At 36.2% G+C, this 18015-nt stretch overlaps 1 protein-coding gene across 1 annotated transcript in view; it reads left to right on the top strand.

The window, feature by feature from the left end:
* The window catches only part of LOC129278763 (transcriptional repressor scratch 2-like), a 33099-nt gene that overhangs the window by 2078 nt on the left and 13006 nt on the right, over positions 1–18015 (top strand). Inside the window, exon 2 of the mRNA XM_064095668.1 lies at positions 294–384. Coding sequence (XP_063951738.1) covers positions 294–384 — 91 coding nt within the window. The remainder of the gene's footprint in view (positions 1–293; positions 385–18015) is intronic.

Below are 18015 nucleotides of genomic sequence, written 5' to 3'. Positions count from 1 at the left end.
CAAAATAACTAAAACAATGTTTCTAGAATTTTGTGTGTGTGTTTGTGTTTCAACATAAAAATATAAGCTTGTGTTCGAGAGGAAAGAATTGGCGAAATGCAACAACCAACAATGCGTCGGTTGAATGAAATTGATAAGATAACTCTTGGCTCCATTATCAAACTCAGGGAACAAAACACCTCCATTCCAGCAAGTAATTTAGCCAAATTCCTCCTAAAACCGTGTATGAGACGGATGGACTCTGAATGAATGAATCATGTCTAAATCGCGTCATATTTTACCTAATTTATCAGTTTATCCCCGTAAGTGGAGGGCCAAAGCTCCGTATCCTAAGCCCACCTGAGGCCATACAACCGGGACTCTGCCGGGCTGCTGCTTGCCCGGGTGAGTCACCCCTTCTTCTTCTTCTCTTCGTGTTCCAAGCCTTTGTTTACAAGTCCATTGTTCTTTTTTTCGGTTCTTTCTTGAGATTCTGCAGTACCAGGGAGTTTGCGCATGCTCAGTCCCACCAACGAAACCGACTCAATACCGATAAAAGTTATTACGTCATTTCGAATGCCATATCATTGGTCGATTCGGGGCCGCTTTTCTGTGTGTGACGATTGCATAAAATTTCCTTTATTTCATTTTAAAAAATACAAATCAAGTAAATAGAGTCAAGTCAATACGTTATGCAATCATCACAATAAATATATATATACGTTAAACATCTTATTACCGAAAATATAACATCACTAAAAGAGCGTTGTGTATTGCATTTATGTGAAGAAGCACACGGAGAAAGCATAACTTGTATATCGTGGGCTACTCATAGGTGACCTGCCACCCCAAAACCAACAATAGTTCGTCCAAAATGAATATTGAGATTCTTATTGAGCTTGAAAATTCACTACCTAAGCTTTAAAATGACAAATTGACCAACAATAACCATTACAAGTACTTGATTGAATGCAGAAGAAATTCAGCAAGAGCTGAAAAATAAGGAGAAAACAAGTTTGGGGTTCACTCAAGCTTGAGAATGACAAATTTTCACAGTATGAAGAAATGAATTGCTCTTTCAGATAAGCTATTTTGTCAATTTTTGGATTTTGGAGACTAAATTGCTATTGTGGCTATTGACAGAGAACCTTACCTAGCGACTTATTGGTGGTTTTGGGGTGGTATGTCACATATGATAGTACAAACTTATATACCTGAAAAAGAAAACAAGTAACCTATCAATACATGTCGTATTTGCCAACAGAGATCACAAGGACAAAGACAGAAAGATGATGGCATGAAAAATGGAGAGATGCGTGATGTGCGAGGGGGGAAGAAACGGAGAATAAACATAATTTTTACGTGAAAACAAAGACGAAAGCTGTATATGGATTACACAATAATTAGAAGAGTAGAAGGAAATATAAATGTAGTGAGCGCACAAAATTATCAAGAATTTTGATTAGAAAAAAATAAGAAAATTAACCGGAGCTGTGATTACGATTTGTTGTGCTTTTTTTTTGACGCGATCATAGGTATGATTTTTTTTTCAATATACTTTCAATATACAAATTTTGAGAGAAGGGAAGGGACACCATCAATGGAATTTCATAATTTAGGTCCTTCATAGATTGATTTATTTCTTTTACTTTGATGTGCTCAAAAGAGGTAAATGGAATACATTTGACTGCCTAGTTTGGTACTTATGAACGTTCTGATTTTTTTTTAAAGAAACATGTCGTGAAAAACAATAGAGTAAACTGTCATCATTATATATAGATACGTAATATGAGGATTTTATGTTCGACAAATAAAGGATCAGAAAGGGTGAGCAAGTTATATGAATAATCCTCTTTTATAATATAAAATGTTAATGTTCGCAGAGTATTTCTACTGAGAAGAAGGTCGTAATTTAGGTATGGTAAAATCAATGAAGAATAAAGCATATGTAATATGGATTGTGGTATGATACCAATATTTCTCGAATTCAAATAACTTTACAAATGTTATCAATGTGCAGTTTATACGTAAAATGGTTGTCAGCTATTACCCCCAAGAATTTAGTGTGCAAAACTTGATTCAATTGAGCATTATCAAGTACAATATTAAAAGGTAACGAATCCAAAAAAATTGCTGAATATCATGTTAGTAGTCTTTAGAATATCAAAATTATTAAGTGAATGTTTGTTAGCTAAAGGAGTTCTATGATCTATAGAAACCATTAAATGCAAATGATAAAAAGCAGCGGGCCCAATAGTCTTCACTGTGGTACACCATTACAAATATTACGTGATTCAGATTCGTACTCATTTAAAAATACACATCGTTTCCTGTAACTCTTGAACCACTCCAAGGTCTTCCTATTGAAACCGTTCTTTTTAGTAAGTATTTATTATTGATGCATGAGTCGAAGGTATTGAGAGACATTAACCCCTGTATGAGAAGATGCATAGAATAATGGGGAACTTTTTCTACAAAACGACTTTAAGGCAGTGACGGCTCTGTACTTCTGACAAAATCAGAGCGGGAGTTAAAAAAGACGTCATACTTGTTAAAAAAACGAAATATACGAGTATGAATTATTTTTGTCCCCTACTTAGAATCGCCTTTATCACTATTTTAAAATGCCAAGTCTCTCCTACAACAAGTTGAGTTAATAGATAAAAATCAAAGTGAAATAACACCTACATGACTTTTCAAATCTCTGTTTATCTTCACATAACACTTATATGCATGCACACAGTGTAGTGTGCAAATGAGGGATGATATACACAAACTCACTAATCGTTTTGTTATGTTTTGTTTTGTTTTTAAAAAAATATAATTTTTCAATTTTATTGATTCGATAATTAATAACTTCCTCACTAAATTACAGTAGATGTGATGATTTTTATCATATTTGTTCTAAAAGGGATCAACCAAGATGTACAGTAAGTAGACAATTTAATTTGAATTTAAATTGTAAATAATAGCATATAAAAGATATACTAAGGTATTTGTGACGACATCGGCTCTCAAAGTTGTTTTTTTCATGGTGATCATAAAACTATTTTCTGAAAATAAACAAAACTTTCATTCTTATATACTGACCTACATGAATCTATTGCTGTAGATGTTGTTGTATATTAATAATGTTATAAATCTTTATTGCACTTCAGCACAATTTTAAGTAAGAAATCGTATCTGTATACAATCTCAAAACGAGTCATCTGAACTTCTTATGAGAGCAGGACAGTGTCTGCTTGACCGGAGTCCGGGTGCAATTTCTTCTGAAACTATATACCGTCCGTATATGCCTTTCAAATACAATTTATATCCGGTTAAAGGTGGTTTACGGATTAATTAGATCGAAGTATATATTTCTAGAGAAGAGTGAGTAATTGAGCTGAAGATGATGGCGGACATATGCTTCTATTTCTCTTCACATAGCAGAGCAAGTGCCTTTAATTAACCACAATCCTCCCCCTACTTTCCGGATTAACCTCGGATCGCGCAAACGGAAACTCCGGTGCTTTAAACCGTTTTAATATTTGCTTGATTAAATGTAAGAGCTATTTTCGCCTTTCTGTGCACTGCCCTCCGTACAGTTACTCCGGCTAATAGTTCCCGAATTTAACAGGATTCGGAATTCTTTAACCGGATAGCACCTGAGGAGAAACATCCTAGCAGGACAAGGAATGAGATTAAAATATAGATAATAAGATGGATTGCTAGCCATTTGTCAAATTTATGGGGGAAGGCGAACGCATCGCGTCGCCACTTGTTTACTTGTCACCTTAGCAAGCAGGAAATATTTTATTCCGTCTCATTTCATTTCTATTCTGTTCGGATTGTCTTTCTTCATCTGGGTCATGACCCGCCTCTCCCTCCCCCCCCCCCCCATCTTTCCCCCTCTCTCCCCTTCTCTCTCCCCCTCTTTTTCTTTCTCCCTCTCTCTCTCTCTCTCTATCTCTTCATCCCTGTCTTTCAATTTTTTTACTTTTCTTTGATATTCAATGAGTGATGTTGGGCTTAACGATATGAGATATTCACTCTTATTATTTATTAACTTTTAACCAGTCAGTAACTATAGGTTACCTTCGTCTACAATCCTCTCCGTGGGACTTGGGGTCTTCGGGGGCAATTATCAATGTCCTCTGCAAATGCTGATTCGGGGGGTATCGCAATGATGTTTATTATGACAGTTGACTCTTCATAAAACAATTATGCTGATGACTTTAATACATCAAAGGAAATATTCCCATGAGGTGAAAAACGACGGAATACCCCCAAATGTGCTGAATTAACAATTTTAGGGAAAAAGTAAGTTCTTGGATGAGGCCTAAAAGAATGGGGAAAAACAAAAACAATGGAGACTCACCCGGACGAACCTTTAACCGACAAACGATCGTCCGATTGCCTCTTAGCAGTGTATCGATTTTGTGCTCTGAAAATGGAAATGAGGAGGGAATCGATAGCGCTTGATGTTCTGGGTTCGGGGGCTGGCAAAACACGGTAAAAACCATCAATAAATACCATTCAGCTACATGCAACGCCATGCAGTGCCCGCTGGCCAAAGAAGGGGAGTGGAGTTCGAATCCCCTTGCCGTTTTTAAAGAAAAAAAGGCGGGAAAATCAGGCTCACTGATTTCGTTATGACACCTACAGTGTGCAAAAAAATGAAGGTGGAGGGGGGGGGGGGTAATGGTTTGCATGGGTTAGGTACTTAGAAGCATTTTCATATTCTTATGCACATTCATAAAAACTTCGTTATTTTTCATCCGATTTTAAGAAATCCCTGCATGTTGCTTGTTTGATTTAACTTTATTTGTTATTTTATTTCGTCCATCCGAAACTACTTTATGGGAGTATTTGGAAAGCAGAAAGGGTGGAAATGTGTATATAAAATATACATACATTGATCCAAATTGTTAATGCACTGTTCTTCTCCATTATAATGTACTCTCTACTGATTTCAGACATTCTCAATATTCATATATCATTCTATACCAATTACTCTATAACACGGATAATAAAAAAAGTCTTATAAGTGCCCGCGGTATGAATGCATAATTCCACTCCAAAATTGTCTGAAGCATGCAAAACAGAAAACGGTCTACAACAAGAAATGTTACGCAGTTAGAAGAAAGTTGTCGTCTTGTGTTTTGTCATAGTCCCCTCAGGCAAAACAAAAAGAGATTTGAAATATAGGGGAATTATGTTCTGAAGTCCTACATCGGGAATGCAAAGCGGGAAAGGTTTTGAGATAAAAGAAATGGAAATCAATCAAAAAACACTCCTTGGACCCATACATTGATATTCAGCGTGGGCATACAAACGATGAGTGGAATTACTTTTGGCATCCATCACAAATATTGTCATTTCAATCACAAACTCATTCTGGATACGACGAGAAGAAAATTGTTCTTTTGATGATATTTGGCAGAGATGAATCGGAAGGCTTTCAGTTATATTTTTCATCTCGTGTTAGTTTGATACCTTGCCCACAGGCATCAGACCAGTTGCATACTGAAATAGAAAGTGCATTATATGGACTGAAGTCGTTATACATGTGTTACTCCACGGGCGGATCCAACTTCTGTCAATTGGGAGGGGGTGGAAAAAATATTTTCATCTACATTTTCCCCGATCGGTCTGCCGCTAGAAGAGGATTTTTTTTTTTGGGGGGGTAGTCCTAACTCAAAACTAGTTTTAATTATTTTGCTTTATTCTTACGAACAAGATATGTATCTCGTTAGAATAAAAATTAATGCGAGCGTGAAGCAAGAGCTTCAATTTTGGATATTAGACCTAAAGTCTGGACGTTCTGAGCAGTTTCTGTAATCATGAACAAGATGCATATCTAACTAAACAATCAATGGTAGGAGACCAACTTCATGTGATAAGGAATATTAATTTGTCGTGACCCATGAAGAGGATACTTATCTCACAAATCAAATGATGCGAGCGCAAAAAGCGAGCTAAAAAGTGTTTGATTTTCCTTTCTGAAAAATGGACATCATAAGCATTTTTTTCATTTTCATGAACGAGTTATGTATATACATAACTAAAATGTTTATGAGAGTGAAGAGTGAGAGCTGATTCATATATATATATATATATATATATATATATATATATATATATATATATATATATACATACATACAAATATTCCGACCTGAGAAACTGGAGAGTTTGAGCACGTTTTTACTGAAGAACATGATGTGTATCTCAATAAACAATTATTGTGAGCGCCATTTCTTTTGAGATTTTAGGCCAAAGAAAACAGATATTCTATGCACTTTCTGTAATCATATAAGGATTGATATATATATCTTCCTAAATAAATTACATTTCTTGACGATTAAGACCTAAAATGAGGCAATGTTGATTTATTTTTTTGACTTAAATTAAGCAAAAATCAAATACGTAACAACTTTCTTTAACCGGCTATAATGACATTTTGGAGTGCCTGGTTCCTTGATACTTTTTAAATCATAATTTTATTGTTATCAGCTAGCTGTTGGTGTAGACTTAGCTTGAAATCCAACCGATTGTGGGTTAGATCTCATCGGATGTCTTCTCCCATCAACGAGATGTGTATACATCACCACATTTTCATCATTCATTTGTAGATACAGGCGTCTGGGTCCATCCCATTCAGAGCCGTCTCGATGAGGATTTATCTATGAAGTGTCTGAAACTCTTATTTTACAACTTCGTGGTCCTCTTTTTCGGACAATGGAAGCACTGATTCCATGTGAGTCATTAATTACGTCTTGGAGATAGAAAATGTCCATATTAGGCAGAGAAATTTGCAATTTAGTGTGTTTGATTATGTTTGTCATCAAGAGCGTGTATTCGTTACCAACCCGGAAGATTTGGGTGATTAGAGGTCAGATCACAATGCGTATTTCTTCCAATATAATTATGTTGCGGGGAGGTCTGGGATCCAGCAAGAGACACGCCCATGTGACCTGCGCCCCTGTACTTATCATATCTGCAATTAAAAAAATATAGCAAAAATTGAAAATAAAATATAGAAATAAAACGAAATTGACGTAAGTGAATATACAAATGGTGTTTTTTTTTAAGTTACCTAAACGAAAAATCAACTCATTAATCATTGACCTGATCATTTTTTGCTGGCACCTAGAAGCTACCACAAAGATTATGATTACAATTCATTTGTCCTTCATTTTTCCCTCTCCTCTGTGTGTCTTCTGTCCTCTTCCACGTTTTGATGATGTTTGCATCGTTATTTTGTAGCATTTCTCCCTTTTTTTTTTAGGGGGTCCACTTTGTTATGAAAGAAGATTAGATATGGGATTGGAAAACAAGTTGGCATTTTATTGGACAATATAAAATTATTAAACATGTGTTTTAATTTGAAAATGGAGAGAATGAGGATGGTCCATGTATTAAAGAACATGGTTGTGTGCCCCCCCCCCCCCCGAAAACAGATACCTTTGGCACGCCCGCGATCCGATCAATCGCAACTATGGAAAGCCAGCAAAGTCAACATATAAAATGCATGTTTGTTAAAAAAAATATATAGATATGATGTATATTCATAAATTCATTGCTTTCTTGACAATTTGGTGTGTTCTCCTTTGTTTAAAATGGACATTTTGCAAATTTCCTGAAGAAAAAAATTATGACACAGATGGATTTCCATAGAGTTACGATTGAATGGATCAGTCGTAACTCTTTGTAAGATGGGGTCCTGATCTGTTATCAGTTTACTGGAAGCATTATGAAATCATACACCATCGATAGGAGTGATGCTTTAGTAAAGGTTAAAGTGTTGATTGTTCAACAAAACCTCGAAAGTGATAGTATGAAGAACCGGAAGAAAATATTATTTCAATGAAAGCTTAGATTTGGTCTCAGGTTAAGTTCATCTGTAATTACCATCACTAATTTGTCACCTGGCGTAATTCCACTTTCCCCAAAAAAACAAATCTTTCGAGTTTTGATTTGTAATTCATGCAAATAACATACAATGGTATACATATACTGTATATATATCTATATACGTTCGACGCTGTAAAATCAAATTTTGTGCTCAGTTGGTGTAACAATAGATCTTCATTTTTAATGTCTTAAACATGAATTACTCTTTCTATCCCCTAATCGTGGCAGAGGCCTAATCCCTGTCGTTATTCCGAGATCCTAATTCACGTTCCCTTGGGCGAGAGCATGAACCTCAATATTGTTTTCTGAATCGCATCAACATATCATACATTTGTTCAGTAAACACGGCATTCTGTCTTCTCTTCCATCCTGCTTGCGTGCCCCTGTCTTTCTTTTCTTTTTCTATTTGCTATTTTAAAGACGTCTCTCGTTTGTTCATCGAATTATCGCACGCGCGCCCCGTGTCAGTCAGGCCGAGTGCTGCGGCCCGAGGCAGGTCGGGCTACTGCACTATCCGCGGACTGCGGTCAATAAAAGCGACCATTACAGCATGGTAAAAACACGTAAGGCTATATAATGGCTCATTTCAACCCCTAATTTTTTTTCCCTTATTCCCCTTTTTCGCCCAAAAAAGTCATTTCCCTTGGGCTCTTTCTCTTCCCCCTGTTTTTTTTTTTTGGGGGGGGGGTGCTTGATGTGATAATGTCTCAATGGATCTACTACTGGTTGCTATTTTTAGTTTTAATACAAAGACTAAGACCATCCCCAACGGGAAGTTGTTGATAGAGAAAAACAATACAAATGAACATAAGACTTGAATTAAAACTCCCATGCCAAATCAAGAGGAAGTTCACCTTGACTAAAAGTTGATTGTAAAAATAGCAGGAAAAAAAGAAAAATTTGCCGAATGTTTGGGAATAATCCATCAAAGAATGAAAGAATTTTAATTATTTGATTTGTGAAGTCATAATCATGCGAGCAACTCTCCTACATATCGAATGGAAAAAATCAATGTAAAGTCATTTTCCCAGAAAATTGCAAATAATTTTACTGTACTTTCAGTATATCAATAAACAAATTATTTCGCACCAGTTCCTAAAAAGAAAACAAAAATAAGTCACCACGAACCATAAGAAAATTGAAATTTATGCATTTTATATAACATACGGGGCAGCTGCTCGTTTATGACGTCACAAATCCAAAATTTAAATTCTTATAACTTTTTCAATATTTAATGAACTTTCCTCAAACCTTCACCAATATATTTTTTGTGCTATTTTTACAACACATTTTTCTTCAGGGTGAACTTTCCCTGAAAGTTTAATCAATCTTAAATTTTGTTTTACTGAACTCTTTGGCCCGTATTCTGAAATCAGGTTTATCTTAGAACATGGTCTAACTCTGTGCTAAAATTATGGGGATCCACAAACTCAAAAATTATGCTTATATTGTATATTTCTTACATGTACTATTTTGTTTCCCTTTGCTTCATAATGAAACGAAATATTTCAGTTATCATTCTGAGACAGTTATGAATAATTTCAGTGTCATTAGAATTAATACATTGAATATGTACTAAGAGATATCTGTGCCCCAATTGGCTCTCCATAGTTAAACCACAACTTTAAACCAGGGTTTAATTTAAACCCGAGTTCAGAATACGGGCCTCTGTCATCCCTTATTGGGTTTTGACCCGGGTTTGTATAGGATCCACTCTGTTCCAGTAGGCTCTAAAGCAGTATTGCACTATCCAGATTGTCAAGATGAACTCATGATGGTATGTAAATGAAAAGGTCGATGTAAAATCTAAGATCACCTTAAAAAATATGTTCATTTTACTGAATATTTCATCATCCGAAATGCATCAATCTCTATTCTTGTAACATGGGTTTTGTCCGCCGACCCATGGGCTATGTATACAGATTAGGTCTCACATGGACAATACTCGTTCACACTTTAACGAGTCTGCGCTAATTGCGCTTCTTTCCGTCCCCATCCTAAGCCCTACCAAATGAACGAACAGAAAAACAAATTTGAAAACAGCGAACAAATATTATACCCAAAGCTTATCACGTAGCCGATATAACCTCGACCCTTTTCTTGTCATCACTTTATACTGTTATATTCCACCGTTACATTTTGCTTTTAGAATTAGCATCTTGCTGCTAAGTTTCTTCCGAGTTGTGTTCCATTGAAGCATATTTAAAGCTAGAGTGTAATAGAGATTTTCGCTTGAGCGGGTGTCTGTTGAAGAGGAGGGCCTCTATGATCACAAAACCGGGTAAAAAAAACAGCCATAAATTTAAGTAAATGGATGGTTAAGAAATTCAGTTCGGTTGTCCGAATGAAAAGAAACAAGTATAATGACAAATGAGGTAGGAAAGAAAAAGGGAGAATAAAGAAGGAATAAAAAAAAAAGAGTACGAAAAAGGAAGAGAAAAAACACAAGGAAATAAAGAAAGAATGGAAGAATGAAAAGGACATTTTGATACAAGCACGGGGGAGAGTTGTTGAAAAAGATTGTGGATTGAATATGTATTATCTTTTTTTTTTTACAATACATGGTTATTAACTTTGTATACAAACGAAACTCATGAAAACAAAAATAGTTTTACTCGATAGAATCATATTAAAGAATTTATTTGGCATGTTTGGTGTATTTCATAAAATAAAAAGGAATGAGGAAAAGCTTGTGAAAACGCTGGCCCTGTAATAGGTAAAATGCAAAAGCTGTTAATAAGTACACAAGATAATTTATAGGTAAAAACTAAAGCAACGCGGAAATAGTAGAATTTAGTTTTCATACTTTCCAAAGAATATACATGTAGATGCATTTTCATGGATAATATTACAGAAGAGCGATTAAGTATAGGAGCACAATGACAAACAAAATAAAACAGTAAAAGAGAGGACAAAGCCAAAAAGGACGAAATGAAACATATCGTGAGTGGGATCGAGAAGACATGGAGGACAGTAAAAGGGCAAATGCCGAGATTTGCAACACTACTTTCATGAATTCACATCAAAGTATATCCTTTGAAAAATCAAAATCTAGTAGATTAAAATGAAAAACGAAGAGTTGTGAATCTATGGCATCAGACACAAAATTGACAACTCATTAGGGTGATATAATGATGGAAATAAAATTTTGTAAACCATTTCTAATGAATCGATAATTAGATTTTGTTCCCATTTTCTGACTGCGTTCCGCGGCTCCGAAATGGTGAACAAATAACAAACTTGCATTGAAATACATTCACGCTCAAAGCTACAACTAGATTAAGGACCCCTTTGAAAAGGGATGGAAATAATTTGTATTCAAACAAATTCGTCTTCTCATCATACTAGCTTACTCAATAATCAGGTAAGATGAAAGTTTGCAACACTCTGTGTAATATCGCACTACAACAAATTTGACAATCATCAACATTTTTGTCAGACAAGTTGTCAGATCTGACAACTTTCCTTGATGTCGATTGGCTAAGAAGCAGTGTTACTATGGTAACTGTCAGATAAAATAGAACCTGTCGGATAAAATGTTTGATAAGTCCTTACATGAAACGCTCCGGAGAAGACAAGGAGTATTCATGAAAATGACGAGATATGACCGAAAATAAATCTTCTGTTCGGTTGAAGTTGAGGTTATTGTATCCAAAGCTCGTACATCTTGTCGTACATGAACGTCTCAGACAGTATAAAAAAAATTAACAAAAACTATTTTCAAACAGCCAGGCTTGTGAATTGGTTTTGGAGAGTTTTCAATATCAAACAACGATCCACGACCGAGAAAAGAAAAAAAAAGAGAAAATGAAGGCTATAAGGAAAGAAAATATGGTGAAATGTGATTGTTTTTATTTTCTAAAATATCATGTCAAAATCGATCAAAACTTAGATTTTCGTTTAAAAGAGATCAAATATTTGCTTGCTCGCGTCTTCTTTTTTGCATCTAATGCCATTAATTGTACCCCCCCCCCTTTCTTAGCTCATCACACCACTGACTGCATGCACATCGAGTGTAAGCTGCTTTGCCTTAATATCGCGTGAAACCAGGGACATATTTTATTAACAGGTCAGTTTTCAATTCATCTGTTGATGAACCTGAGGCATTGTTTCATCAATTACGCTCCTATTATCTCAACGCCGCGGGACACACGACGGTAAGTATGCACACCTAGCCTCGTTCAAACCTTATAATCATTTAGATCGCAGACTGACACCAAATTGAAGGGTCTAATTATCCGTAATAAATCAAGCAAATCAGATGCAAACAACCAAACACGGCGTATATTTGCACTGTGATGCTATGTTATCATGCTAGTCAGACCCGCCTGTTGCTATGAATATTTGATGACGTTGAAGTAAGAATATGCCTATGAATATATAAAACAAGAAACATGATTTCAAATCAGATTTGATGTAACTGGTTCACAAAGCTGGGAAATAAAATTTATGTCAAACTCGATAGAAATTTTCCTTGTCATCTTAGCAAAACAAAATGACCAGATTAGACCAAGCGTCAATGCAACATGTTATTAGCGAGATTTCGCAATGGCAATGGGACGGATTTGAAAATGCCGGTCAAATAAAAAAAAACATCTTAGAGGTCTTAGTCGAAAATTGGTTAACCGAGATCTTCCCAAGATTCGGAGCTGACGAAAAATTGCAAACATGTCGTTTGTCCAGATTCTAGGACGACACTGCTTGTTTTGATTCATCGATTTGCGACAAAGGATGTTTTCTCATGAAGGGCATTTGACAATAGATTCTCTACGATCCAGAGAGCGTCTGCGCATTCGTTGCGAAAACGCCTTAATTAAGAGGAAAGGGTGTCAAGTGGAAGGATTAAGCTATACAGCTTCGCAGTCTTATTAGCCCATGAACAAATACAACTAGGTCCTTTTACCATTTTCAGTTTTCTTGTTTATCTCCTCGGGTGAATCATGACGAGCATGAATTACTGGCGACGTTTCTTTATGAATAAGGATAAAACATTTGTCACAATAATGGTTTAAATGTCAAGTTTTTGCTTCTGCTGTTCACGTACAAAATTAAATAGGATACTGAGTTTGTTTTGTATAAAGTGAAAAGTGAGTCGGCATTGTGGGTGAGTTTTTTTTAAGTTACACTTTCGATTATTCATTGTTTGTAAGTAAAATCAGTAATTAAGAGCAAGTTTAATATACCTGTAAATATAATATGTAAATATGTTTTGTTTGAAAAGTACAATAATGCCCCAACACAATGTACAAAAGTACGTTTCTTTGTTCTCTTCGTACCGACGGATTTTTCTCTTTTTTTCAAGCATAAAGAAACTAAACGATAATGACTATGAATACAAGATGTCGATTGGGTGACAAGACAGACATATGTGTATATTATACGATCAATATCAACATGTGACGGGGCATCGAATAGAATGATTACAATGACTTGTTGAATCGATAAGGCTGCTTGAAGCTTAAAGCAATTATAAACGTTATAATGGCTCGACATAACCTTATTTATTCCAGAAAACCTTCTGTCCTGTTTTTAGAATCATGTATATAAATGTCATAAATATTTTTTAGGGAGTGTTGAAAATGTGAAAATGCCTTCTTTAATCTAGTAGACAGTTTAAAGAGAGCATATACACACACACACACCGATCCTCACACACGCACACACACACACCCTCTCACACACCCAAATATATATAATTCAATACCAATGGTAGTGTTCTGTATTATTAACGCATGAAGGGGCGCCAGTGTGATATTTTGATAGGGGCATGACGACCTATAGTAAGACGCAGTTTTATACTATATTTGACGACCTATAGATGTACATTTTTTCGCAGCTCTCCTTTGTTCTCTCTTTCTCTTTTCTTTTTTTTAATCTTCTTTTCTTCTCAATAGTTGAAATATCATATGGGCGGTCATAACCCTTTACCCCCCCCCCCCCCTCTGTTACGCTACCCCAGAACAAATGTTTATTTAGCGGAAATTTCGAATAATGTATGTGTGTATGATATTCATATTACATGGATTTTGTATGTTTATGGTATGATATCAAGAAAGTAAATATACTAATATAGTAATTTTAAAATGAACTGATTTTAAAAGACAAGTGCGTATATTTATTTTTTCATGTAGATCCATTTAGCAAAAAAATCACGTGGTAAAGACTCTCTGAAGGCAACGTTTAAACAATTATTCATTAAAATGAAGTAGGAAGAAATTGACTGTGAAGAAATTATGAGATCAAGTCGGAGCATATTAGTGCTCCTTTACCGTTATAAATATTCCTTATGGAATGGAACCTTTTGTTCCTTGGTGTTGTACCTAAATAGAGACAGAGGTGCCAGATGATGTGACACCAATGTAACGAACTGATGTCAAGATGTACATTGCACAATGAAGGTCGTCTTATAGAGGTGATGAATGGAGTCACAGGCCACACCCCCTTCGAACAAAAAGCAAGTGGTCTTCTACCAATCAGAGAGCGCGATTCTGCGAGGCCTTAAAGGTATACCCACTTTAAATGGTGGTTTCATATCGACCTGACTTAATCTCATTAGTCGACCAAGAGCCCCGTATCGTCGCGTGCCTCGCTCGTGCCAAAACAATAAGCAATACAGGTTGCCTTGCCTTTGTCGTCCGTTTCGCCCTGGAGTACTTGTGATGTCATTCTTGAAAGGCGCTCGTACTTAAAGGTTGGGCATGTATACACCTCTCTTAGAGCAGCACTTCTCCGTCTGTTGGTCCACCTCGTCGGCCGAGGATCTGCGGCATCGCTTGAACTTGAACACTTGTAGGAGTGAAGTGAAAGCGCACACACGCGCGCGTTCGATTGCCTGACTTTCTTCTTCAGTGTGTATTACCGTCTGCGTCGTAATATCCCGCCAATATTGGGAATCGCAAGCCAGTCAGTGTCCTGGTTTTCGAGTCCTCCAGACCCTTCTCCCTCCTGCCGACCACTTAACATGAAGTGCTTCACAAACTGGCGGCTAGTACCTCATTAGAGGACAAACTCAAAAGAGGTGAGATATGATCAAACATCATTAAACACTGGCAAAATCCGAAACTCATTTCAATTTATGATCATATATTTTGTGCTTCTGATATTGCCAAAGTTGAAACTCTTGCTTGAAAAACGCCAAGACCTGCCATCAGATTTCTCCAATTTAAGTGATAGTCTATTTCTACACCGCTCCGTCAAGCACTACATGATTTTAGAGCCCCCATCAACTCAATACCCTTACCGTTGCTTTCATCTGCGTTATCTTCCCGTCATAAATTCTAGCCCGTGACAGTTATAAGCGACGTAGTTCGAGCAGCGAGACGAGCAATTTACTCTGCGCCGACGAAGTAGGCTCTCGTTCTCTCGCGGGACTCTGTATTTCTAGATGGATTAGCGAAGACGTACTTAGAGCGTCGCCTGCCACCTGCCAGTATCTCCATATCCTATCAACATTCCTTGGAACGTGCTCCTTACTCACACCGCACATTTTATCCCTCACCTCGTAAAGAAACCTTCCCAACACAACGAAGCAGCCACGGACATTTTGAAGATTCATTCATCTTTTTGATAAATACTTCAATTATGGTATCTCAGCTGAAAAGTGGCAAGTTCGTGTGATGTATATCATTCAGTGAGCGATCGGTGCTACCTTCGCTTGGTGCGTACTTCAACCCCATGCACTCTAGCCCACAATCAATGCACTGCTAGCTACAGTAGATGTGGACGTATTATATCCAAGGAAGAGCTCGCAGATAGCCGAATCCTTTGTAACGCGTAGGTGCCGCGGTGATTTTATGACATAAAAGCGAACAATAATCTCGTCTGATAATTAATGTCTCATCATCCCACGATTGGTCTAAATTCTTCGAGGGGAAAAAAACCACCGAATCGTGCTTCCTGACTTGATTGACTGAATAGCACCCATTAGAATTTTTCATGATGGCATTGGGTTGATTGAGGGTTAACAGTTCCAGTTGCGAAGGAAGAATCAGATTCGAGACATCAAAACCTGATTTGAAAGGAACAACAAAAAAGTGTTGTCTTCATCCAAAGTGTCTTCTTACACGGTAATTATCCTGCCTGACATTCGCCGAGATGCCTCGCTCTTTCCTTGTAAAGAAGACCAAATTCTCATCATGTTCAGCGCTGTGCCCCCGGGATATCGACCCTTACTATCCTGCAACCCCAGGCAGCCCTACCACGCCTCATCATGGTGTCAGCGTCACAGTCAACAATGGTAAGTATTTTATCTAATCTTAATAGTATATAATACAACGTTCAAATCTTGTGAAACGTATCATCTGCACATCATCATAAATCATTTCAGTGTCCAGTTCGATATTCAAAGTAGTTGGTGCGAACAAATCCTGAATAAACCCGAGAATGTTATCACCTGTTACAGAGTATTTTTCAATCATTTCCCTACAGTTCAATATTTCTCTCTTTTTACTTATCATTTTCTAACACACATCACTTTCTTACATTCTTGCTCTATCAAAATAAGTAGTCTTTTCCCATTTCTGTATTTGAGGCAACAAAAATATCAACGAAAAAATTAGATCCATTGATAGTGCTCGTTTTTACTAAATATGACAAATAATTTGCATTAAATGCATCTGCTGTATGAAAATAAAATTATGTTCAAGCTCAGTTTACGGCATATTCCTATTCCCGTAGTTTAAGACGTGGATGACACCAAAATACACACGTTAATAATATTTGTGTCAATGATTAGGTCTAAATAATGCTTAAAATCACAAGTTTTTCAAAGTTGGCTGATTTACATGTATAGCAAAATTTGCACAATTAAGGTATTCTATCGACCACTGATAACGATGGTACTTGTAAATATCTATCATTTATCATCATTGTCAATATTACTCTATTCTTTTTCTTATTATTTATTTTAAATATGTGCCAGTGACATTGGATGCTGTGCTCTTTTAATGTAAAATAATTTTTACAAATGTATAATGAAGTTTGAAGTCAGGCAAAAATACCGGGCTTTATTTAAGAAAAGAAAATGCAATATTCCGGTAATAATGTAATGTCTTTTCAAAGGAGTCTTGGATTGCGTTTTAGTTTGTGTTTTTTTATGTCTGAATGTGTGAAATACAAGTTTGATATTTGTTTGTGTACTCTTTAGGGTATGTTTTTCTTACATTGCAAATTCTATATGGCTATGCATTGTCATCTCTGCAATATATTCACTTAATGTAAGTTGAATAAAATATAGATTCGGGAAACCATTTGCCGATTATTTCCTTGCACAATTTTCAGTGATTATGGTTTTACGATAGTAATGATAGAATCTCAGGGTTAGGGCAAAACTACTTAGTTGATTTATCATTTATTTATATATATATATATATATATATATATATATATATATATATATATATACGCTAAAAGAATTATTCATGGACTATTGAACTTTGCAGTCAATTACCATGACTATACGGTGCGCAGTTAAGTGAACTTTAATTCGACGTGACTTTTAAAAAAGAAATTAGGAATGAAGTACGAAAGGTAATCTTTAATTGGTAAATTAAAAAATACATATAAATCATGACGTTGGATGTTGAACATATTGAGCGAAAGAAAAACATCGAGAGCCATATTATCCTCATGTTGCTTTTAACAATTTACTATTCAAATCAATAACTTAATTACTCTACGAGAGATTGAAAGAGTGGGGCAATTTACTACCAGTCGTTGATAATTAACAGGGTAAAGCTCACCTATTACCATCTGTTACGTGTTATATTACTACAAATTTACTCTGCCCCGTCATTTCACATCCTCTGATCTCGTGTTTATACGATATGACATCTTTCTTCTTGTTCTTTTCGAGTGGAAAGGCGCATGGCAATGCATCGCATTGATAGCTTCTCCTGCTCCGTGCCTAATCAGGAGTTCTCCGCCACTAAATGAGAAGTCAACGATAACACAAATTGGCACGCACGATCCATAAGCAAATAAAAAGCCCTCCTTTTTCCCCCGTTAGTCCGAAGGGCAAGGGGGAGAAGAGAGAAAGTGGAGAAATACATTATTATTCAAAATTAGCACCCCGAATAATTCACCTGTGCGCTGGCCAGATCCAGAGGTGAGAAACTTCTGGAGACGATTCACGTTGCC

The sequence above is a fragment of the Lytechinus pictus genome, chromosome 2, assembly GCF_037042905.1.
Source record: "Lytechinus pictus isolate F3 Inbred chromosome 2, Lp3.0, whole genome shotgun sequence".
Lineage (NCBI taxonomy): Eukaryota > Metazoa > Echinodermata > Echinoidea > Temnopleuroida > Toxopneustidae > Lytechinus > Lytechinus pictus.
This window is presented reverse-complemented; position numbering and strand designations above follow the sequence as displayed.